We start from the raw sequence: 22,096 nt of genomic DNA on the forward strand, positions 1-22,096 counted from the left end.
AAAGGAATTCCAAACAAGGCATTTAAAGTCTAATAAGATGCCATTAAATGAAGGGGGACAAGGGAGGGGGGAAAGAAAAAGAAAACCCTAAGGCTTGAACTAGTAGAAATGATTCTCAGAGCTACTGACCCTTGCAAGATGCATGTTTCCATGAGTTTCTAGACACAAAGCAGATTTCTAATTGAAGGTGATTATCTAGTTACTACATCCCAAATTGCATGAATCTCTTGTACTGATTCCCACCAACCACTAATTATATGGAGCATTTACCAATCTGAAAGTCCATAGAAACTGTTGAGTCAATCTACCAACTACATACAATGAAGATGAGCACCGGGAACTGAGGCCCTGTGCACTGTGTCCTGATCCACATGTAGATGAATTACAGGGTTGATCCAACTGGGAATAAATTCACAATGAGACCTTGCTCTTGGGTTTTCTGAGGTGCTGATGCCAATGGCCCTGTCGGTCATCCCAAAGAAAGACACCCATGGATACATTGCCGACCCAAGACAGAAAAAGAACAGCAATGCATAACTCTCGAGACAAATTCCAATACAGCAAACTGTATCTCCCTACACTCGACCCATGAACTTCTTGCCTCCCTCCCAGACTGGGAAGCTTGACTGGGAAGCTACAGTAGTAAACAATATGCAGCTTTGTGCAGAGACACAAATGCACTTCTATAAACTGTAATTCCCATTAGTTGGGTTAATTAAGATGAACACCAGTCATCGCAAACCCCCGAAGTCAACAGAAATAATTTACCAAGGCAAGTCCCACGGCGACTCATTCGTTGAACAGCTTGGAAGGTGGTTCCTTACCATTACTTGGGTTCTCTTCATGGATTACCAGCAAGAGAGCCCACAACAACTTGCACAATCCAAAAGAAAACTTATTTGTACGGAGAAAAATACAGACGTGAACCTAAGCACACACATGAACACTGCTGTGAAAAGAGATGAAATACACATGTAGGTGTTTGCATTTTAGTGTACTGAGGTGAATGAAATAACTCTCATCTTGAGAATCAAGGTTTGGTTGTTTTCATTCTCTTAGCATAACAGTCATAACCTGTGCTCCAGGTCATATCTGACACAAAGAAAGAAACATAGCGAAAGACTAGTACACGTGCAGAGAAGAAAGTTGGACATGTGTGCTCGGCCTTACCTCCAGGGTCAAGTTCACAGTGCTAATGGCGACCTTGATTTCTCCATCTGTCAGTTCCTTTAGATCTTTCAACAGTATTTGTTCAATACTTAAACCTGTGTACAATAGGGGAAAATGTTATTTTAGGCTTAGAGAACAAATTTTGTACCATCAATGGGTTATCTGAACAACTCATTTTATTAATGTCAATACCTCTAGTATAACTTTTATCAATAAACCCACACCAGCAATGATGATCACATTTATAATAGCTAAGATTCTCCGTGAGAAAATTTACCTCTCATGAGGCAAAAGAAGGCTCATGACTGTCAGAACATTTCATTAGAGGGATGCGGGCAAACTAAACAAGAGGAGATAGACAATAGGAGCAAGGTGCTGCTGGCTCACACCTGTAATCCTCGCTACTCAGGAAGCCAAGATCTGAGGATCAAGGCCCAGGCAAGAAGCTCCATGGAACTTTTATCTCCAACTAACCAACAAAAAGCCAGAAGTGGAGTTGTGGCTTCAGTGGTAGAGAGCCAGCCTTGAGTGAAGAAGCTAAGGGACAGTGCCTAAGCCCCAGTTCAAGCCCCAGTACCAGCACAAAAAAAGAAGAAAAATGAGGAATACAGACTAGGGAGGGACAAGAAAAGAAAGGAAAGAGAAATCTGGGAATGCAGAAAAGATGTGGGCCAGAAGACTGCAGTAACACTAAAGCAAGACATCAATAAGTAAGAAATCAAGAATACAACTGCACAGCTTTCTTCTCTTCCCCCCTCCCACTTCTGCGTGTGTCTGACTCTCCCATTGGCTCAAACCCAACTAGAAACTAGGGTCAACAGAACTCAGAAGATGAGGGTTGAGCTATGGCTCGAGTGGTAGGGTGCCCCTCTGGCAGGCTTGCCTGAGTTCAAACCCCAGTACTATCAAGTAGGTAAAAATACTTCAAAAAGAACCCAGAACTTAACAAGAGGAAGACCTTGAGTTCAAGCCCCTGTACCTCCAAAAAAAAAAAAAGCATCCAAAAGATAAAATAATCAGGTTCAGTCATCAGAGACCCAGATAGGAAAGGAATGGGTAGAGTTAGGAAAGCTAAAGAAAAGCTAGATACTCAGATAATACCAATCAAGGCCAAAATTTGTTTTCAGGGTACATTTAGGCTAACCTCTGTAATTTTTTAATTTCTAGCACAGTTTTACTCAGAATATACTTTATAGCTGGGTACTGGTGGCTCACATCTATAGTATAGTTACTCAGGAGGCTGAAATCTGAGGATTGTGATTTGAAGCCAGACCAGGCAGGAAAGTCTACAAGAGTCTTATATCTTATTAAGCACCAAAAAAGCCACCACAAGTGGAGCTGTGGGTCAAGTAGAAGTTCAAGGACAGAGCCTAGGCCCAGGTTTAAATCTCAGGATAGTCACAAAAAGAATATATACTTTATAAATGTGGCCCCTAAAACTATTATAATCGAATTGGCAGGCTATAGCAGTAATGACTATTGAATTCCGTAATTGATGCTAGAAATAGTCTGGAAGGACTAAATTATCCAGAACACCCACATGGTTGTAATCATCTGGCCAAAATTCTCCAATGAAGATCGAAGGCCATACATTTTCCTACTGCAGGTTAAGCGACTCATGGAATGGGCTGTGACACGGAAAGGCCAGTCGTTTTAGAGATGGATGACAGAATAGATGTCATTGCACACCTTGCACACACCTGCATCCACACTGAAGATACAGCTGCAGGTGCTGCTCCCAGATGACTCCCAACCCCCATCTCCATTGCCCAACCTGACAGTCCACCCCCAGCACCTAAGGAAATGAGGCTTTCCCTGGACTAGAGTCAGCTGGCTAATGTCTAAGAGCCAGCAGCAAAAGCTTCTTTGTAGCCGGGCGCCGGTGGCTCATGCCTGTAATCCTAGCTACTCAGGAGGCTGAGATCTGAGGATCGAGGTTCAAAGCCAGCCTGGGCAGGAAAGTCCGAGAGACTCTTATCTGCAATAAACCATTAGAAAACCGGAAGTGGCGCTGTGGCTCAAGTGGTAGAGCGCTGGCCTTGAACTGAAGAGCGCAGGGACAGTGCCCAAGCCCAGAGTTCAAGCCCCACGACCGACCAAAAAAAAAGTTCTTTGTAGTATTTGTCAAACTCCGTGACATGATTGTTCCTACGATGGCTGATCTCAGGCTGCTTTCCCAGTATCAGCCAACTCACAAAATACACCAGCGTTAAGCACTGACCATGGGAGCCAGAGTCAGCAGGTCCCTGCAGGCCACACAGCTCTCCCGTGGGATCGCTCTGGAGTAGAACTTTACACACAGTCCCTTACAAAGGCCTAGCGGAGCCTACAGAAGAGACATCTGGTACCAGGTGAGCCGACAACATAAGCCTGAATAATCTTTCAACAAGCAAAGCAAGAAGGAAGAAAGTCGGCGCCTCCTCCAGTTCATCTTCCAGGCAGGCCTGACAACGCTATGCACACACCACCAGGGTTCGTTTTGAGAAAGGGTCTCCTATGTAGCCCAGGTTCCAGAGGGGTGAGATTACAGGCATGCGCCACTATGCCCTGCCCGGGTCACTCACCTTGAGCACTAAACTGGGTCTCCTGCAGGACACTAATGATGTCCTCTCGTGGTGGCAAGTTGGGAAATTGTTCTTCCAAGATGGAAAGGATCTCCTCCTGCTTCTCAGAGACCTGATTTGGATCCATAGTCATCCACTTGAAAAGGATGCTGCCTGAAAGACACAATCAAAATGGCCCTGAGCTTGCCTGCCACCCAGGACAGAGGTAGGAAAACAATTCTCTACGATTTTTGTTTGTGGGCTTAGATGGCACCTCACATTTTTTTATAAGCTTGGCAAGACGGTGATCCTCCCACCCACAGTCACAGAAAAGTGGATCATCACCTGTTTCAGTGACTTTTTCAAGGAGTCATAATTATTGTTTTTGTGTGCATATTAAGGCTGAAACCCAGGCCGTCATACTGCCCTGTAACTTTTTGGTTCAAGACTGGTGCTCTCCACTGCTGGCATTTTGCTGGTTACTTGGAAATAAGAGGGGCACAGGTTTTCCTTCCCGGGGCCAGCTTCAAACTGCGATCCTCAAGATCTCAATCCTCCTGAGTAGCAAGGATTACAGGTGTGAGCCACCGGCGCCCGGCTAGCGTTATATATATTTTAATCCAGAGAATATATTGACTTTTAACTGGCATGCATCCATTTTAGACATTGCTCTTAAATGTTTTCTGTCTCTAGTACAAGTATACGGCTCTTTACTACGGTCAGGCTTTTATTAGAGCTATTTTCCTTGCCCCTTTTCAGCCTCCTGTCCCAATTTGTAGTCTGACACCTGCCCTGATGGGCCCATGAACTTAAGGAATGTGATTGTTTCCACTGTCCAGGGTGTTGCTTGTTTTTGAACTGGTCCTGGGAGCTGTCCCTGAGCTTCTTTGCTCGAGGCAAGCACTCTGCCACTTGAGGGCCAAGCTCTACTAATGGCTTTTTGGTGGTTAACTGGAGGTAAGAGTCTCACAAACTTTCCTGTGATCTTCAGATTTCAGACTCCAGAGTAGCTAGGATTATAGGCATGAGCCACTGGCTCATCACCCTGTCTGTATTAGCATCAACAGTGTGGCATTTTGGCATGGTCACATATGCATTCAGTATACCCCAGTCAGCCGCGTTCCCACCCGTCACCCTTCCTCAACTCTCCCACCCACCATGTTCAAACCAATCTCAACGTGCTTCACAGCTGTCATTTTACTTATGTACATGAAAGCGACGTGACCACATTTACTGTCTTTTCCTTTCCACTTGCCCTCTCCCCTCCCACTAGTATACATTTCCCAGAAAGGACACATTTCACCTTTCTTCTTCTTTTCTTTTCTTTTCCTTCCTTGCTTTCCTTCCTTCCTTCCTTCCTTTCTTTTTTCTTCCTTTCTTTCTTTCTTTTGTCAGTTGTGGGGCTTGAACTCTGGGCCTAGGCACTGTCCCTCAGCTCTTCAGCTCAAGGCTAGCACTCTACCACCTAAGCCACAGCACCACTTCCGGTTTTCTGACAGTTTACTGGAGATAAGAGTCTCACGGACTAGGACTTTCCTGCCTGGGCTGGCTTTGAACGGTGATTCTCAGATTTCAGCCTCCTGAGTAGCTAGGATGACAGGCATGAGTCACGAGCACCCAGCTCATTTCACCTTTGTAATATTCATTTTTTATTTTTTATTGTAAAGATGGTATACAGAGGGGTTACAATTACATGAGTAAGGTAATGAGTGCATTTCTTGTCGAACATTGTTACCCCTTCCCTGTTGTTCCCCCACTATCCCTTCCCTCCCAACCTCCCCAACTTCTCCCCCACCCCAAGAACTGCATCTTAATCATTCAAAGGGGTTTCCCATAGTATATCACATATGTGTGTACTGTACAAGACAAAGACAAAACAAAACAAATTTTAGAAGCAATAGTAATGGTATACTGTTTACAAGAACACACATCCCAGTTAGGAAAGAGTGTCTATGGTTGGGAAGACAAACTCAGTGTTTGAACACCTTAAGGTAGCTCTGTAATCACCTGCTGCTAGGAAACTCACTGCCCCTCAGTTACCCACGTAACAACCTTGACACTGACCTACTGTTCCTTTCTGAACAGCAAGTCCAAGTTTGCCAAGGGTCATTCTCCTGATATCTATTCACTGGATGAAATTGGGAAATGTTATGAGGAAGACTGACCCATTCAGAGACGCCACTCGGACTTGGTTGGTGCCTCTGATTGAGGCACCAACAGTCTTTAGGGTGGAAATTCAGTGGTAGAATTACCAACTGTCAAGTCCTTTGGCACACCCTTTGTAAAGACTGTGTTTGACACAAAACTACAGAACCGAGCAAGCCCCTATTATCTGGAATGTTATAATTTTGCTTAATTTTGAGTATTCGGGGGGACTTTCACCTGATATTTTGGATAATGATTTCCTGTGTTGGTTGCTTCTCACACTATTTGGAATGTGGGTCCTACCTAGATAATAAACCAGAAGATGCGAATGGATTTGTGGGAAAGAAACAGGGAACAGTTATGTGGATAGGGATAAAAAATAACAGACATAATATGTGGCAGCTAGCATGTGGCCCATCAGGACGTTTCTTGTTTCCATAATACCTCAGGCTCCTGCTCAAATGCTTCTTTTTCCCATAATGCTATGAATTCCTGCTCAAACACTTCTTCCCACAATGCCAGGTGGCAGCTCAACCAATGAAAAGAGTTGGGGCAGCTCAGGCACAAGCCATCAAGCAATCAGCCCACAGCTTAAGGTAGCTGGAGCACTGCACTTTAAAAACTGCCTCTGACATGACCCCACTGGAGTTTACGTTGAACTAATAATCTGTGTTTCTTTCATAGGGGATCTTATTGTCAAAATATGTTAAAAAGGAAAGGCAATATTTAAAATTAATCTAAAAAAAGGTGGCATTAAGCAACCCTGTGGAATAACTAAGTGAAAAGAGACCTCTGATACTGCCCTATGTTTAAGTCTGACTTGGCAGTCATTAAAAGGACAATACATACTGGTAGAGAAAACTGACTCAGAAAGATGCTCACCATATACTGAGTAGTTTTTACTAGAAGAGACTCATTTATGTGGCAAACTTTCCTGCATTCATAGTAGAAGCCCATTAATGGCATAGTTTACCATCAGTATCACAATATACAGCATAGAGAGCTGTCAGCACATTCAAACCTATCTCTTAGAGAGTGCTGACTTAAAATCTAGCCAATGGAATACTTAAACCCATAACTTGTACCCCAAAGTATCCCAGATCATAAGGTAGTAGGAGAGGCACAGAATTGACAGTGGACATTTTTTAAAAGCAATTATAATAAAATAGCAACAAAAATTTAATCTTATTACAATCCTTTCCCAATATTCTTTTTTTCAAAAGCATAAGGATAAAAAAAGGCCTCTTGCCAAGAGCAATTTTGGCTCATTAAATATTGAACCTGATCTACCAGAACCATGGCATGTTCTATGTGACAAATACTTAGCAGAAAAGAAGACATTTAAGCCTCTTTATTGTTTCATCTGGAGTTGTTGTTTTCTTGTGGAGGAAAAACAACTACTAGAGAACAAGTAACTAAGAGAGGGAGACAGAAAGGAGAAAAAAAAACAGGAGAGTAGCTCACATTTTTATCTGAAAAGGTATACAAATAAGCATATTGTTCAAATGGATCTAGTTAGAAACTTAAAGTGTCTTCAGTGAAAATAAAGCTCATCTTTATATGGTGGGAGCAATGACTCAGAGGTTGAAGGATCATTTTGGTTCATCAAAACAGAAATAAGCCTTTCTTTCCCCACCTGTGATAGCTTGAAAGAGGAGACGCAGTTCCCTCTGGACTTTGTAAGCGTTCGGGAGAACGATGACTCACCCTTTGGGCAGGGGAGAGGGGGACTTGGCTCTATTCCTTTCCTATCTGACCTCCTTAAAAGGATCTCTTCGAAGCAGTTCATGCAGGCTACTAAAATAGCAAGCCACTCTTCGTTATTCAAGGTCAACTGGAATTACCAATAGAAAGGATAGGGCATGCTTTCTAAGTGATTTTCCCACTTAATCTTAAACTAAGAACAATTGCTGTTATTTCGGCCTTCCTCTCCTGTCAGCTTCAAGACCAGACACAAACAAACAGGAAAGGCCATTTGAGCCAATGTGCTCTTCATCCAAGCATGCCTGGTAATCAGGTGGCTGAAATCTCCTTGCCAGATGGTTCCTAAACACACACACACACACACACATACACACACACACAATATGATGATTCGGCAGTTTAATGGATTTTAGAGTTGGCAGTGACCCTAGTAAACATCTCTGGGGAAATAAAAGAATATAGGTTGAACAGCCTGCTGGGTCTATAACTGTTTGCTTTTGGTACAAATCCAGGGCACAACCAAGCACCAGCTTTGGGCCACAAGACAGTATAATGTGGCTTTTGGATATGCAAAATGTTAGAAAATAGTGGAAAAATCTTCATGTCAGAGGAGGAATAAGAAGAGAAAGAGGTAGACAGGAGTAAAAGGAAGAGAAAGAACCATATCACAGAAACAGGTGGAAGGAAAGAAGAAGCCAAAAGACAGACATTTCTAAAAAACAAAAACTAAACTAATGTGTGGTCTCTTCTGCATGAGCACTTCATTTTATTACACAAAAAATTAGAAAGCCATGTCCAGTCAGTATGTGGCCTTACAGGGGATGGACACTCATGATTTGCATTTGCTGATTTGTTGAAATTTCAACAATTTTGATGTCTAGCCTTCTTAGCTTTTTTAGAAGTTTTAGTTTAAGAAACCATATCCTAGGATTGGAGGCCTGGCTCAGGTAGTAGAGTGCCAGCCAATGAGTGAAATCATCAGATTCAGAGTTTGAATCCTGGTCTTAGAAGAAAGGAAAAGAAAAGAGAGGAGAGGAGAGGAGAGGAGAAGAAAGGAAAGGAAAGGGGGAAGGAAAGGAGGAAAGAAAGGAGGAAAAGAAAGGGAAAGGAAGAAAGAAGGACAGGAACGGAAGAAAGAAGGAAAGAAAGGAAGGGAAGACTAAATGATGGAAGAATCATCTATGCAAGTAAATACTGTGCTTACTATTCATGGTCTAAGGACAATGAAAGTATGAGCCATGACTCCATTTGGGGAAGGTACAAAATCAGGCAAAAGCCACATGGAAAGTTACAGATATAAACATAGAGGTAGTTGAAGTATTTTTTAAAAACACAACAAGGTATATTCCATGAGAACCAGAACGTTGGTCACCTTAAAATAGGAGAAGAAGGAACAGAACAAGGAAGCCTTCTTGCTCTATTTCTTTATCTGGGTAACTGTTTAAGAGGTATTTTCTTTAAAATGATTTACCGAGATCTGTGTTTGCAGTTTTATAGACATATTTTATATATTTTTGCTCCACAAAAGTTTAAAATAATGCACACAAATTCTAAAATTATATACCCAAAGTGACAACCAAAAGTTGACAATTAAAACAAGTCCTTGAAGAATACAAGTACAAATTTTACAAGATTTTCTAATAGCTAAAAAAGTGGGGGAGGTTATTATTGGAAAGAACCACGCTGAAATTCTAGGCATGAAGACTGTCAGAGGATGGGCTGAAAGAGAAGAGAAATTAAAATGTCATCATAGCTGGGCACTGGTGGCTCACACCTATAATCCTAGCTACTCAGGAAGTTGAGATCTGAGGATCATGGTTCAAAGCCAGCTGGGCTTAAGAAAGTCTGTGAGACTCTTATCTCCAATTAACCACCAGAAAACCAGAAGTAAAGCTGTGGGTCAACGTGATAGTGTGCTCATCTTGAGTAAAAAAGCTCTGGGACAGCACCCAGGCCCTGAGTTCAAGCCCCACAATCAATAACAACCATAAAACCTGTCATCATATTCATAAAACCAATGCAGTCATGAGACAGCAAAGAAACTCCCTTACACAATCTACTTTACAACAGGGTTTCTTGAGGCTCTACTGTGTGCAGGCATGGTTCTAGGCAGTAGCAATGCAATGCTGAGCCTGTGCACATGTCACGGTGTCTCTGGTTTATGGAACTCATACTCTGCAGGGAGAGATCCGAGCAGGAGAAACCCAGGGACAGATAGACAGAGAGACAAGTAGAAAGAAGCATTCCATGGGAGGGAACAGCTGGTGTAAACCCCTAAGAGTGAGAAGAGTTTGGAATATTTGAAAGATGCTTGTATCTGGATGAGGTCCAGAAACAAGATGATGTCTGAGGTAGCTGGACAAGTGGAATGCTTGAACGCTGAATATGACAAGTTGGGAGAAGCGGATGGAGAGGTCCTAATTTGACATTCTACAAAGGCCTTCTGGTTCCTTTTAAGCAATAGATTTTATGGAAGAAATAGGAGAAAGGCAGGCAGTTAGATAGGCAGTAGACAAACAGACACACAATGGTGGCTGGGGTTGGATTCTGTAGTGATTATGGAAAATGTAGATGGAATCCAGTCTTGTTCTTGATGCATATAACCAGCAGATCAATGTTCAAGGCCAGAAAAGAAAAGAATCAAGTGTAACTCTTGGGACTGGGTGGTAGGACAGACTTTTAATGGGTCACTAAGAGCCATATGGGTTCACGGGCCATGTCAAGGTAGGATGGGAATTAGTCAGTCACTTAGGTAGTGGAGATGAGTCTGGAATTCAGAGCCTAGGGATATTATTTAAAAATCTTGGAAATAAACAACATCATCCAAAGATGGTATGTAGACCAAAAAAGAACTAATTTAGCCCATAGCAAATTCAGATTTTAGGGTACAAAGTTTAAAATAATATATTCTGAGGGCCAACCTTTGAGACTTTTGAAGACTCTTGAAGTCTTAGCCATAAAAATCTAATTCATGACATCTGGAAACAGGTATTTCCGAAAGTAACCTGTGACAAAATTAAGCTTAAAAGTTTTTGCATTCTTAAAAAACTTAAAGACTTACAAAAATACATAAACATAGGTTCTAGAAAAGTGTCAACCAAATGATTAGAGTATCCCCAAATAGGTTCTTTTATAAAGAAGAGTGTTTAGAAAGTAAACTACTTGTGTTATGAAACCAAAGGATGCTAACATTACTTAGAAGAACGCAGCAAGCATTTTTTTCCTAGATTTAGTGTTTCAACGTGATCAGGAGGCTACGAAGTCTAAATTTAAATTCAACGAATACAGCAAAATTCCACTCAATTCCTTTCTTTTATGAACTAAAGATACAGGAGACTAAAAAAAATGGATTTAGCTCCCCAATGCTTTGACTTTCCCCCATTAGGCTCACTTCTTTAAAGTTATATGCTTTCCATCAGCATCCTTTAATTCTGTCCTGCCTCTCAATACACACACACACACACACACACACACACACACACACACACACACACACAAGTATATATATTCATATACTCTTTGGCTAATGGTCTTGAGGGACCTTTGGTCCAAGTTTAGGATCTTCATCCCCCCGACTTCCCAGTTCTTAAGCAACAGGAAGTGATGTTCATATCCTGTTAATTTCCCAGTGTAGCCTCAAGGCCAGCCTCATGAGAGATTTCCAGTGTCAAGAAAGCCAAGTGACTTTACCATAGCTCTCTTTCTCAGCTGCTCTGCAAACCGAATGCTCTGCCTCCTTCTGCTTCCCTGAATTCTCACATCACCACAGCTAAGTTGTGTCTGTACCCATCGATTACAAGTTCTTACTCTTTTCCTATTCATAAAAAAAGTCATGATGATGAGGTGTTCCTTGACTACCTTTTTCCTCCTGAATATCCATGTGTGTTTTCCAGTAACGAACCAAATCTTTCAGTTTGAAAGGTATTTAAACCAAATATTGTCTCTATAGGGCTTGTCTGTTCCACACATTTACCACTACACCCCTCTCAATGGAGATCCCAATAATATTTATCTTCCTTCTGCTCTGTTACAAATAAAATAGAAAGAAAAAGAAGGGGGAATGTAGTAAAAAAAAAAAAAACTCAGTGTATATCCTACACAACTAAGAAAAGCGAGAGAAGGGGTGAGTAGGGAGGGAGGGATGAGAATGTTGAAGAGAGGGCATGCGTCAAGATGTGCTGGATTCATCTGCTGCTTTATAGAACAGCAGCTCCCTTGTACAACTACCTAAAGATAAAAAGGAAGGAATTCAGTTCACTCAGGTGTTAGCTGATTTACAGACGATCATTTTGACAGAAAGATATTCAGGTAGGTTTCCAGTGTTTGTTAGTTTTTAAATCTTCAAAGGGACTAAATAACCCTCAGATCTTTTCTTTCCTTTCAGTGGTAGCGATAGAGGAGGCACAAGAATGCCTCCACACAGGAATAGAGTCAACAAATTCCTGGTCTTCCTTCTCTCTAAATGCTGTAGTCTGGTTCCTCACTGCTTTTCAGTTCACCAGGTGAAGCACTTCTGGGAGCAACCGATGTTTCCCATGAGACAATAACAACTTTCATGGTGATTCTGGGCCAAGAAAACTGACAATTTCTCCCTGGAGCCACTCATCGAAACCAACAACCCCCATGATGGAGAAGGAAGTGAGATCAGTGGCACACAGCCGGCCCTCAGTACCTGCACACAGCCGGCCCTCAGTACCTGCACACAGCCGGCCCTCAGTACCTGCACACAGCCGGCCCTCAGTATCTGTACACAGCCGGCCCTCAGTACCTGCACACAGCCGGCCCTCAGTATCTGTACACAGCCGGCCCTCAGTATCTGTAGACCTCTCGAAGGGAGCAGCTTCTGTGGTGTGCCCATCCCATCTACAGCCCCATATCGGTATGTAACCTGCGTAAGGCCCTGTGCTCCTCCAGCTGTCTCTGGGAGACTCATAACACCTAGGACACTGGATCTGCTATGTAAATAGTTGATGTGGTGAATTACTTAGGGAACAGTCACAGGAAAGAAAAGTCTGGACACATCCAGGACAGACACATTAAAAAAAAATATTTTCAATCCAAGATTGTTTGATTCCATGGATGCAAAACCTGGGTTCCAACATACTAGATGACAGGACCCGTGTCTCCCCAGTGCTCAAGGCAGGCCAGAGAGTAAGTACATCCCAAGAAGGGGGGATGAAAGGAGGTAACACTTGCCTTGCTCTTATAAGGATGAAAGATGCGTACCTTGCCTTCCAAACAGTATTGTGTAAATGCAGCATGTATCCGTATCAAGAGAGATCTCAAGGTAAAATGTGGAATTCTGGCCTCAATCACAGTGTCGAAGGGCAAGAATCACCAGTGGAAGCTATTAAAAAGGCCGAGTTGCAGCTCCGGCTCTCCAGCAGCACCGCAGCAGACCCGTTTATTATTCCTGTCTGGTGAAACAGCACCAGCCCTCCCTGCCTATTTTTAAATGCACATTTTTAATATTCAATATAATGCTACTCTTTAACAAACTCTTTACTCCCTGCCTCTCTGATGAAGCTTCCTGGGGTCTTTAAAGGGATTGTTAAGCCAAGAATGGATCACACTCTTTCTGCTTGAGCAGGTCGAGAGCCACTCCATTAGGCCTCTCAGTATTTAATAGAAAGAGCCATCGCTCACCTCTGAGGAGATGAGCCAGCTGTTCGGTGATGAGCTCCGGAGCCTCCCGGAGCAGTTCCTTCAGCACCAGGGAAGAGGAAGGCTCCCGTAGCCCCACCTCACCATCGTTCTGCTCCACGGGGTTGATGACTTTGACAACGGCTGATTCCAAAGTTTTGTCCTCACTGTCAATAAAGCAAGTGCAGGAGAGGGTGAGAAACAGCTAGGCTGTATTCGTTCCGTTTTGGAATGACTAATTCTCTGTTCCTCCACAAATAATAATTTCCTCTGGATAGCCCAAAAGATATTAAACTCTCACGATTCTGAATCATTAGACTTTGTTTCGTGTGTGCGAAGGCTCAAGGCTGATGTTCTAGCACGAGAGCCACAGCCCCGCTTCCAGCGCCAGTTAATTGGAGTTAAGAGTCTCGTGGACTTTTCTGTCTGGACCGGCTTCAATGTCAATCCTCAGATCTCAGTCCCCTGAGTAGCCAGGATTACAGGTGTGAGCCACTAATACCTGGCTTATTCCATGTCTTTTCACATTTCATTCCAACTATTCAAGAGTCTTAGGATGTTTTCATACCACAGCAACTCTGTCACTTGTTTTGCAGTTGGGAATAATAATGGGATTTCTACTGTAGGCTAGATGCCATTATAAAAACATTAGGTATGTTTTGTCTTATTTTATACTATACAAATGACCCTACAAAATCAGTTCTAGTAAGGTGAATTCTAATAAGATCTCCATTTTACAAATGGGGAAACTGAGGCACAAAGAAGTTAAGAAATGTGTTCAAGGTTACAGGATGAATGAACAAACTAGCAACTTGACAGTCTGGCTCTAAAACTTGCACCTCCAGACAAGAGATATAATAAAATAAAATAACAACTGAGTTTGGGGGCTTCTACCATTACTTTGTATATGAGTTAGAAATGGCTTTCTCAAAAGCAGAAAGAAAAGTCTAGACAATATGATTTCCTGACTGTCAAAAACAAATGACTAACCATGAAGGTAGTAGGAAATCTCAATTCATTTTTGAAAAGCATCCTGCTGCCAAAAAAATTTTACAGCTAGAATTTACAACCTCAATGTTAGCATAACACACACACACACACACACACACACACACACACTTCTTTTTTTTTTTACTATCTTTTTTTAAAATTTTATTTATTTATTTTTTTGTGAACACACTGTACAGAGGGGTTACAATTACATGGGCAGGATAATGCGTACATTTCTTATCAAGCATTGCAGCCTCCTCCTTTGTTTACCCTTCACATCCTTTTTTTACTATCTTTAAGTTGTTGTACAATCATATTTGAATTCAACATGTCAGTGAATGAGTACAATGCTCCTGGATCGATGTCACTCATATCATCCTCCCCTCAAGTTAACTGGCTCAATTTTACATATGCACATTAAATATTATTGTTATAGTAATTTTGGTTGGTCATGGGTCTTGCACTCAGGGCCTGGGCACTGTCCCTGAGCTTTACATCTCAAGGCTAGTGCTCTACTACTTTAAGCCAGTGCCACTGCCAGTTTTCTGGTAGTTAATTGGAGATAAGAGTCTCACAGACTTTCCTGCCTGGGCTAGCTTTGAACCAGGATCTTCAGACCTCAGCCTCCTGAGTGGCTAGGATGACAAGTGACAGCCACGTGCTTGGTTATAGATTAACTATTACGACTGTGTTTCCCACCCCTTATCCCTCCATTCATCTGTTCTCCTGGAACCTTACTCTCATTCATTTTGTCAGTATACATGTTGTTAGGCTGTACCCTGGTGGTTCAAAAGGAGTTATGCCATTGGAATCCTCCCCTGCATACAACTTCCTCTAGTCACTGTATTTGTGTATAGATAGCATAGCCTTTTGCATCTCGTTTGGTAACACAACTCTTTCCTGGCTCTCCACTGGAACACGCATTCTATACTTCACTAAGCCGGCTTCTGGCATTGTCTTTATCCACATCTGCTTGCATGAGCTGGTTGGAACAAGTTAACATATACATATAGCCAGCTGTCTGATCATTTCGAGTAGCCGTCCTATGGGTTGGCCGTCATCTGAATGGTCTGCAGAGGTCCAGAAGTAAAGGCTTGTCTCCCAAGATGAAGCTATGGGGAAGTGCTGGGAAACTTTAAGATGAGGAGCCTAGTGGAAGGTCCTCAAGTCATGGAGGGCATGACCTGGACTCTCAGGCTCTCTGATCCCGGACTGAGATGTGACCATTTTGCGTTTATGCTTGCTCACGTGCCAGCCTCACACAGCCCACACTAAGGGGCTGAACCCTGAACCAAAATAAACCTCTTCATAAGTACCATTGCTCAAGTTTTTTTTTTTTTTCTTACAGTAAAAGAATACTGGCAGATACAACTGATAAATGAAGTTAGTAAGGAAAAAACCGTCAAGCCTGACACCAGTGACACATGCCTGTAATCCTAGCTACTGTAATCCTAGCTACTCAGGATGCTGAGGTCTGAGGACTGAAAACCAAAGACAGCCAAGGCAGCTAAGTCTGTGAAACTCATCTCCAGTTAACTAGCAAAATCCAGAACTGGAGCTGTGGCTCAAGTGGCAGGCCACTAGCATGGAAAAGGCAAGGGACAGCACCCAGGCCCTGAGTTCAAGCCCCAGTACTGGCGCACACGCGCACACGCGCACACGCACACACACACACACACACACACACACACACACACACACACACACCATCAATAACTTCCAGGCATTTGTCAACTACTGAATAAATATGATTCGGTTGAACAATTTGATAAATAATATTCAAAGGAGGTTCATTTTTTCCAACTATCAGAGATAAAAATAGCCCACTAGTTTGTTTTCAAACTTCTTCAGAATTAGATAAATTAGATGATTGATATTACAATGTAATACCATGTATACTTAAATATACTTCCTAAAGTTACATTAAAAATTATTAAGTAGGGGCTGGGAAGGTGGCTCAGTGATAGAGTGCTTGCTTTATATGCACAAGGCCCTGGGTTCTATTCCTCAGCACCACATAAGCAGAAAAAGCTGGAAGTGGCACTGTGGCTCAGGTGGTAGAGCACTAGCCTTGAGCTGAAGAGCTGAGGGACAGCGCCCAGGCCCAGAGTTCAGGCCCACAACCAGAAAAAAAAAATTAAGTAAAATGTTTGAAATTGTGGAGAAAAACTAACATGTCAGAGTAGGGGGTGTTTAACTGGTAACACTTCATTGAACAGCAGTAGAGAACTTGTGCCAACAGCCCTTGAGAAAGTCCCCTAAGGCAGATGTATTACGCCTCTCTGTATATCTTCTTACCTTTGTGTTAGTGGGGGAGGGCTTATGTGAGTCATGGGGTTTGAACTCAGGGTCTGGGCACTGTCCCTAAGCTTTTATGCTCAAGGCTAGAGCTACCATTCAACTTCCAGCTTCTTGGCTGTTAATTGGAGATTTAAAAATATTGCATAGACTTTTCTGCATGGTCTAGCTTTGAACCTCAACCCTCAGCTCTCAGCCTCCTGAGTCACTTGGATTATAGGTATGAGCAACCAGTGCCTAGCCTCTCTGTGTATCTTCAGATTCTGACACTAAGTCAGAATCTTCACTAGTCAGTCTCTTCACTACTCAATGCAAGAGGTAGAAGGGCCAGTTCTAATTTGAACTGCTACTTACTGCATATGAGACCTTGGACAAGCCATTTATAACATTCACTAAGTCTTGGGTTTCCTATCCATAAAGAGTTTGCGCTACACGAATTAAAAAACAAACTCTACTCTTTTCTTTTTAGCACAAAATAAACTAATGGTTAGATTATTTTCAAGGCCTATCTCCACAGATTCTTTGACCATTTTACATCTGAGATTTCTTTAACTATCAAGTTTATCTAGAGTTTCATTTTAATTTCATTACATACTTCAGCATCAATACATAGGAATCTTGTGTGGCTACAAGAAATTGTTGGGTGATATCAATCAAGATATACTGTACTTACAAACTGATTGTTAACCACTTTGTACAACTACTTAATAAAAATATAATGTTAAAAAATTGTTTACAATGCCTTAAAACTACAAGTTTGGAAAAACGCTACAAGAATTTTCCCCTTGGGCTGGGAAGGTGGCTCAGTGGTAGAGCGCTGGCCTTGCATGCCTGAGGCCCTGGGTTTGATTCCTCAGCACCACATAAGCAAAAAGAAAAAAGCTGGCAGTGGTGCTGTGGCTCAAGTGGTAGAGCGCTAGCCTTGAGCTGAAGAGCTGAGGGACAGCGCCCAGGCCCAGAGTTCAGGCCCCACGACCGGACCCAAAAAAAAAAAAAAGAATTTTCCCCTTAAAGAAGTCATATTTCAAATGCAAGAGTAAAAATAAGAAATTGGCAAAGCCCAACTTTTTTCCAGTGGGCACTAATGGCTCACACCTGTAATCTTAGCTACTCAGGAGGCTGAGATCTGAGGATCATGATTCAAAGCCAGCCTGGGCAGGTAAGTCTGTGAGACTTTTATCCCCGGTTAACCACCAGAAAACCAGAAGTGGTGCTGTGGCACAAAGTGGTAAAGTGCTAGGTTTGAGCTGAAAAAGCTCAGGAACATGACCCAGGCTCTGAATTTAAACCCCATGATGCATAAAAAGAAATTTAATCTTTTTATCCAATCATCCTCTACATTAAAAACATCTCAAGCCACAAGCATCCTGAGGCAAGGTGACAACTGCCCAGAAGACCCTTCCTTAAGGACCACGGCAGCCACCCTTCCTTACCTTGCAAGGACGTTGCTACCAACAAGCGTCATGGACAACTTGCCTTCATCATTTAGCTGATGCAGATTAATGTCATCTCGGAAAATGTGGAATGACTCAGAGATACTCAGCTCTTCTAAAATGAACCTGGTTTCGGCGAAGTAGTTGAAGTCAGTTCTTGGAATGTTCAGCACTGGCAAACACAGAATGCCAGGGGGACTGACCTACCGAGAGAAAAGAGGAGAGAGGAGATCAAATGCTTCCCACCCCGAAGTCCTAGCCTGTTACAGTCAAAGCTTTCACTTACTCAAGAGTATCTAGCACTCTTGACTCAGAAGTGTCATCTGTGACCTGGCATTGCTACAATGGAAGTATGAAAATCACTTCAGGCCAGTGGAGACTCATTTAGGAGCCAGATTTGCCTGTCTCCCTTTTCTAGCACTAAGAAGACGGGGCCTTGCTGGGTGCCAGTGGCTCATGCCCGTAATTCTAGCTACTTGAGAGGCTGAGATCTGAGGATCATGGTTCAAAACCGCCCAGGAAGGAAAGTTTGTGTGACTCTTATCTCCAATAAACTACCAAGAACTGGAAACAGAACTGTGGCTCAAGTGGTGAGTGCTAGCCTTGAGCAAAAGCAGCACAGGGACAGTGCCTAGGGCACTGTTCAAACCTTAGGGCTGGCAAATGAAGGAGGAGGAAGAAGAAGGGGAGGAAGAGAAGAAGGAGAAGGAGGAGGAGAAGGAGAAAGCACAAGACTGTCCAACGAGGTGGTTTTTCTCTCATCTGTAATGCTAATACTGAATCACATGCACATGCTATTTATTACCGATTAATGTGTGGAAAGTTACTTTTCCTAATTGATTGGGTATTCTATCTAATTTCTGATATTGAGGGAGAGAAGGACCAATGCGTGCATCAAAGGCGTCAGGCCTGAGCCTGCCCACACAGTACCGATTGCAAAGCTGGAGTTGGAAGAAGTAGGTTCTACCCTAGTCTCTGCTACGGAGCTTGGAGAGAGTCATTGTCCTCCCTACACTTAGGCCTTCCTTGTCTCCAGAGGGAGATGGACTGAGTAGGTTCACACAGGTGGAGCTGCCACGCCTGGTGCTACTTACCCTGTATGAGAGGGAGGGAGAAGTAGGTACTCAGGAAAAACATCAATGGAGCTGGCGACCAGCAGTAGGCAGGCATGGCTCGATTAACCTAAGACAGTGGCCAAGGAGGGGAACAACAATCCCTTCTCTAATGCCACGTTTGTGTCTATGCCTAACACCCTCCTTTGAAGGACAGGAGAATCCATCTGTCTGCTTCTACCTATTTAATCCATGGATCGACTTATCTTGCATTTCTCATACTTGCTTTTCCTACTTCTTCGGTTGGAGGTCATATATTCATTCAAGACATCATAACTGCTATTGGTTGCATTACAATTATAAAATAGTCTGGGGTGGGGGAGGGGGTTCCTGAGGCTTGAATTCAGGGCCTTAAACTCCCACTCAGCTTTGTCCCTCATTGCTGGTGCTCTACCACTTGAGATAACCCTCTACCTCCAGCTTTTGGCAGGTTACTTGGAGATCAGAATTCGGTGGATTTGTCTGCCTGGGTGGACTTTGAACCACGATCCTCAGAGCTCAGCATTCCTGAATAGCTAGAATTGGCATCCGGCTTGTAAGTTTCTTAAAAACACATATGCCACGATCAGTCTAAAAATTAGTCCAGTTCACTCAACTCTATGTGCTCTGGACAAATAACATTTTTTTCTCCTATGGGAGTATAAAAACAAGGTTACTAAGATTAGTGTTAATATGCATGTTCTAACATGAGCACGTTTCTCTCCTCAAACCAATTAATCTCCCTTGTAAAGTGCAAGAAATTTTAAGACAGATTTGATATAAAGCCCACATGTAGAGATGGGAATATTTCCATCATCATTTTTGTCAGCTGCTGCCCTAAAGCAGTGCTGACCACCCACGGCTGATTCTGGAAGACTGGCTTTGTGAGAATTTAACTATCTCTAGAGCAGCTAGGCATCTTATCCGGGGCTCAGGCTCCAACAGAAATTGGAATAATACAAACCAGACTCAAGAACATTTGAAGCAATGGTATGAAGTCCTTGAAAATACACCCAAACGTTGAAAAAATACACTTTTAAGTAAGCTCTTAAGGCAATAAAGCCCATTCGTATGAGCTGGGAAGAGAAATTTTTAAATTTCGTAGAAGAGCTTTCCCACTTCGCTGGGCATGCCTGTCCTTTATGGAATAGAAAGCTTCTCCCTCAAGGGAGAGTAGCACTTACTGAGAATGACCTTGTGGAGAAAAATCAGGGCAAAGTATAAAACTCAACAAGGACTTATAGAATGAAGACTAGACAAGCAATACTTCTGTGTCTGAAAAGGCTAGCCATTAAGCTTTCTACTTCATGGAGTGTTCAGACAACTTACTCTGTACATACTTTTCTCCAAACGGCAAGGCTATACCGCCGAGTAATAGAACAAATAAATTCTGATCAGTTTTCTTTTGTTAATTCTCTTCATTCCCATAAAAATACTCAGCTATTATAAAAATTTTAATTTTTATTTGAAGCAGTAACTATATTAAAACAAGGCTTAATGACGAGAATCAATAAAGAATACCTAGATTGATACTTAACATATCAGAATTACTCTGTAACATCTATTGATTAATGAATTATAATAATTTATTCTCTGAAACAATAAACCAGGACATGAACATTTAAGCTAATGGCTTTTTTCCCCATAAAATATTTTCTCTCTTTTGTGTGATGCCAGTACTGGGGCTTGAACTCAGGGCATCATACTCTTGTGTGACTTTTTCATAGGAGGCTGGAACTCTTCCATTTGAGTCACAGCTGTAGGTCCGGCTTTTGGCTAGTCAGTTGGAGATAAGAGTTTCACAAACTTTCCTGCCCTAGCTGGCTTTGAACTATGATCCTCAGACCTCAGCCTCTGGAGTAGCACACATGTGAGCCACCAATGACAGGCTCAAAATATTTGCTCCTAAAAGTTACACAACAGTTCAAGTATAAAACGCAGAGTCCTTTTTCTCTCACCTTGTCTAGGAAGTAAGCATACGTAAACGCAGAAATGAGAGAATCCAAGTCACATGACTGCGGTCCAATAACCACGTGGACTTTCTCCAAGCGTTTGCTTCGATCCTGAAACAGATTCAAATAAAATACCATTCAAATCACAAAACCTTTTAAACTGTCTATATTCATACCAAGTGGAAGAAAGTCAGGAATTTATCACATCTTACATAAGAACATAAAAACTATGCAATGTGTTTAACATTCTGAAATATTTGTGCAAACAAAAAATTTATCAGAAAGAAAATGTAGCATCATTAAGACTCTATAACTTTTTTTGAGACAGACAGGCAGACAGACAGACAGACAGAGATATTGCCAGCACTAGGGCTTAACTCAGGGCCTGTTCCTGCTGTCCCCTAGCTTTTGCACTCAGGGCTAGCTAGAGCTCTGCCAATTGACCCGTAGCTCCACATGATTGTTTGTTGTTGTTGTTTTGGTAATTATTCGGAAATAAGAGTCTCATGAACTTTCCTGCCCAGGCTGACTCCAAACGACAATTGTCAGACCTCAGCCTCCTGAGGAATTAGGACTGTAGGCATGAACCACCAACAACCACCAGGGAGCAAATGCATATAATTCCATCCCTGTTTCACTTTATGACATTCTTCTTCATTTAAGAAACACTGTGACAGTTTTTCATATAGTCTCAAGATGCAGCCTAACCAAATAAACACACAGTCTCGTAAGGATTTATTTTTTCATATGACATTTTGGGAGACAGGACATAAACTCTCTACATTATATTCTGTTATTTAGTAAATGAAATTCATAGTACTTCATTTGCTCAGAAAAAAAGGATATGACTAGTATCATTGGTCAGAATTTACAAATTACAGTAATTTCTCTTAAAAAGCCTACATAATCATGCCTCTGAAAGTGAACACAGAGTGGATTTTTTTCCCTAGTTAACTCAATAATTACTTAAAATTCCTTTGTGAAAGATTTATATCCTTTTGAAATGTCCAGAGAATTAATTGCTTCTAGAAAATTCTGCTGTAAAACTGTCTAATACAGGTAATTTTAACGTAAATTAGTATCTTTGTAGTATGTCAGACAGTGGTTTTAATCTCTCTGCTTAGGGC

The 22,096-nt window shown here is 42.2% G+C and overlaps 1 protein-coding gene across 1 annotated transcript in view; it reads right to left on the minus strand.

The window, feature by feature from the left end:
- Window positions 1–22,096, minus strand: part of Prune2 (prune homolog 2 with BCH domain) — a 181,151-nt gene that overhangs the window by 157,629 nt on the left and 1,426 nt on the right. The window contains exons 2-6 of the mRNA XM_042665612.1: window positions 20,976–21,080; window positions 17,927–18,129; window positions 13,209–13,372; window positions 3,735–3,887; window positions 1,171–1,265 (exon numbers count right to left, since the gene is read on the minus strand). Coding sequence (XP_042521546.1) covers window positions 1,171–1,265; window positions 3,735–3,887; window positions 13,209–13,372; window positions 17,927–18,129; window positions 20,976–21,080 — 720 coding nt within the window. The remainder of the gene's footprint in view (window positions 1–1,170; window positions 1,266–3,734; window positions 3,888–13,208; window positions 13,373–17,926; window positions 18,130–20,975; window positions 21,081–22,096) is intronic.

The sequence above is a fragment of the Dipodomys spectabilis genome, unplaced genomic scaffold, assembly GCF_019054845.1.
Source record: "Dipodomys spectabilis isolate Male_0828 unplaced genomic scaffold, ASM1905484v1 ptg000335l, whole genome shotgun sequence".
Taxonomy (NCBI): domain Eukaryota; kingdom Metazoa; phylum Chordata; class Mammalia; order Rodentia; family Heteromyidae; genus Dipodomys; species Dipodomys spectabilis.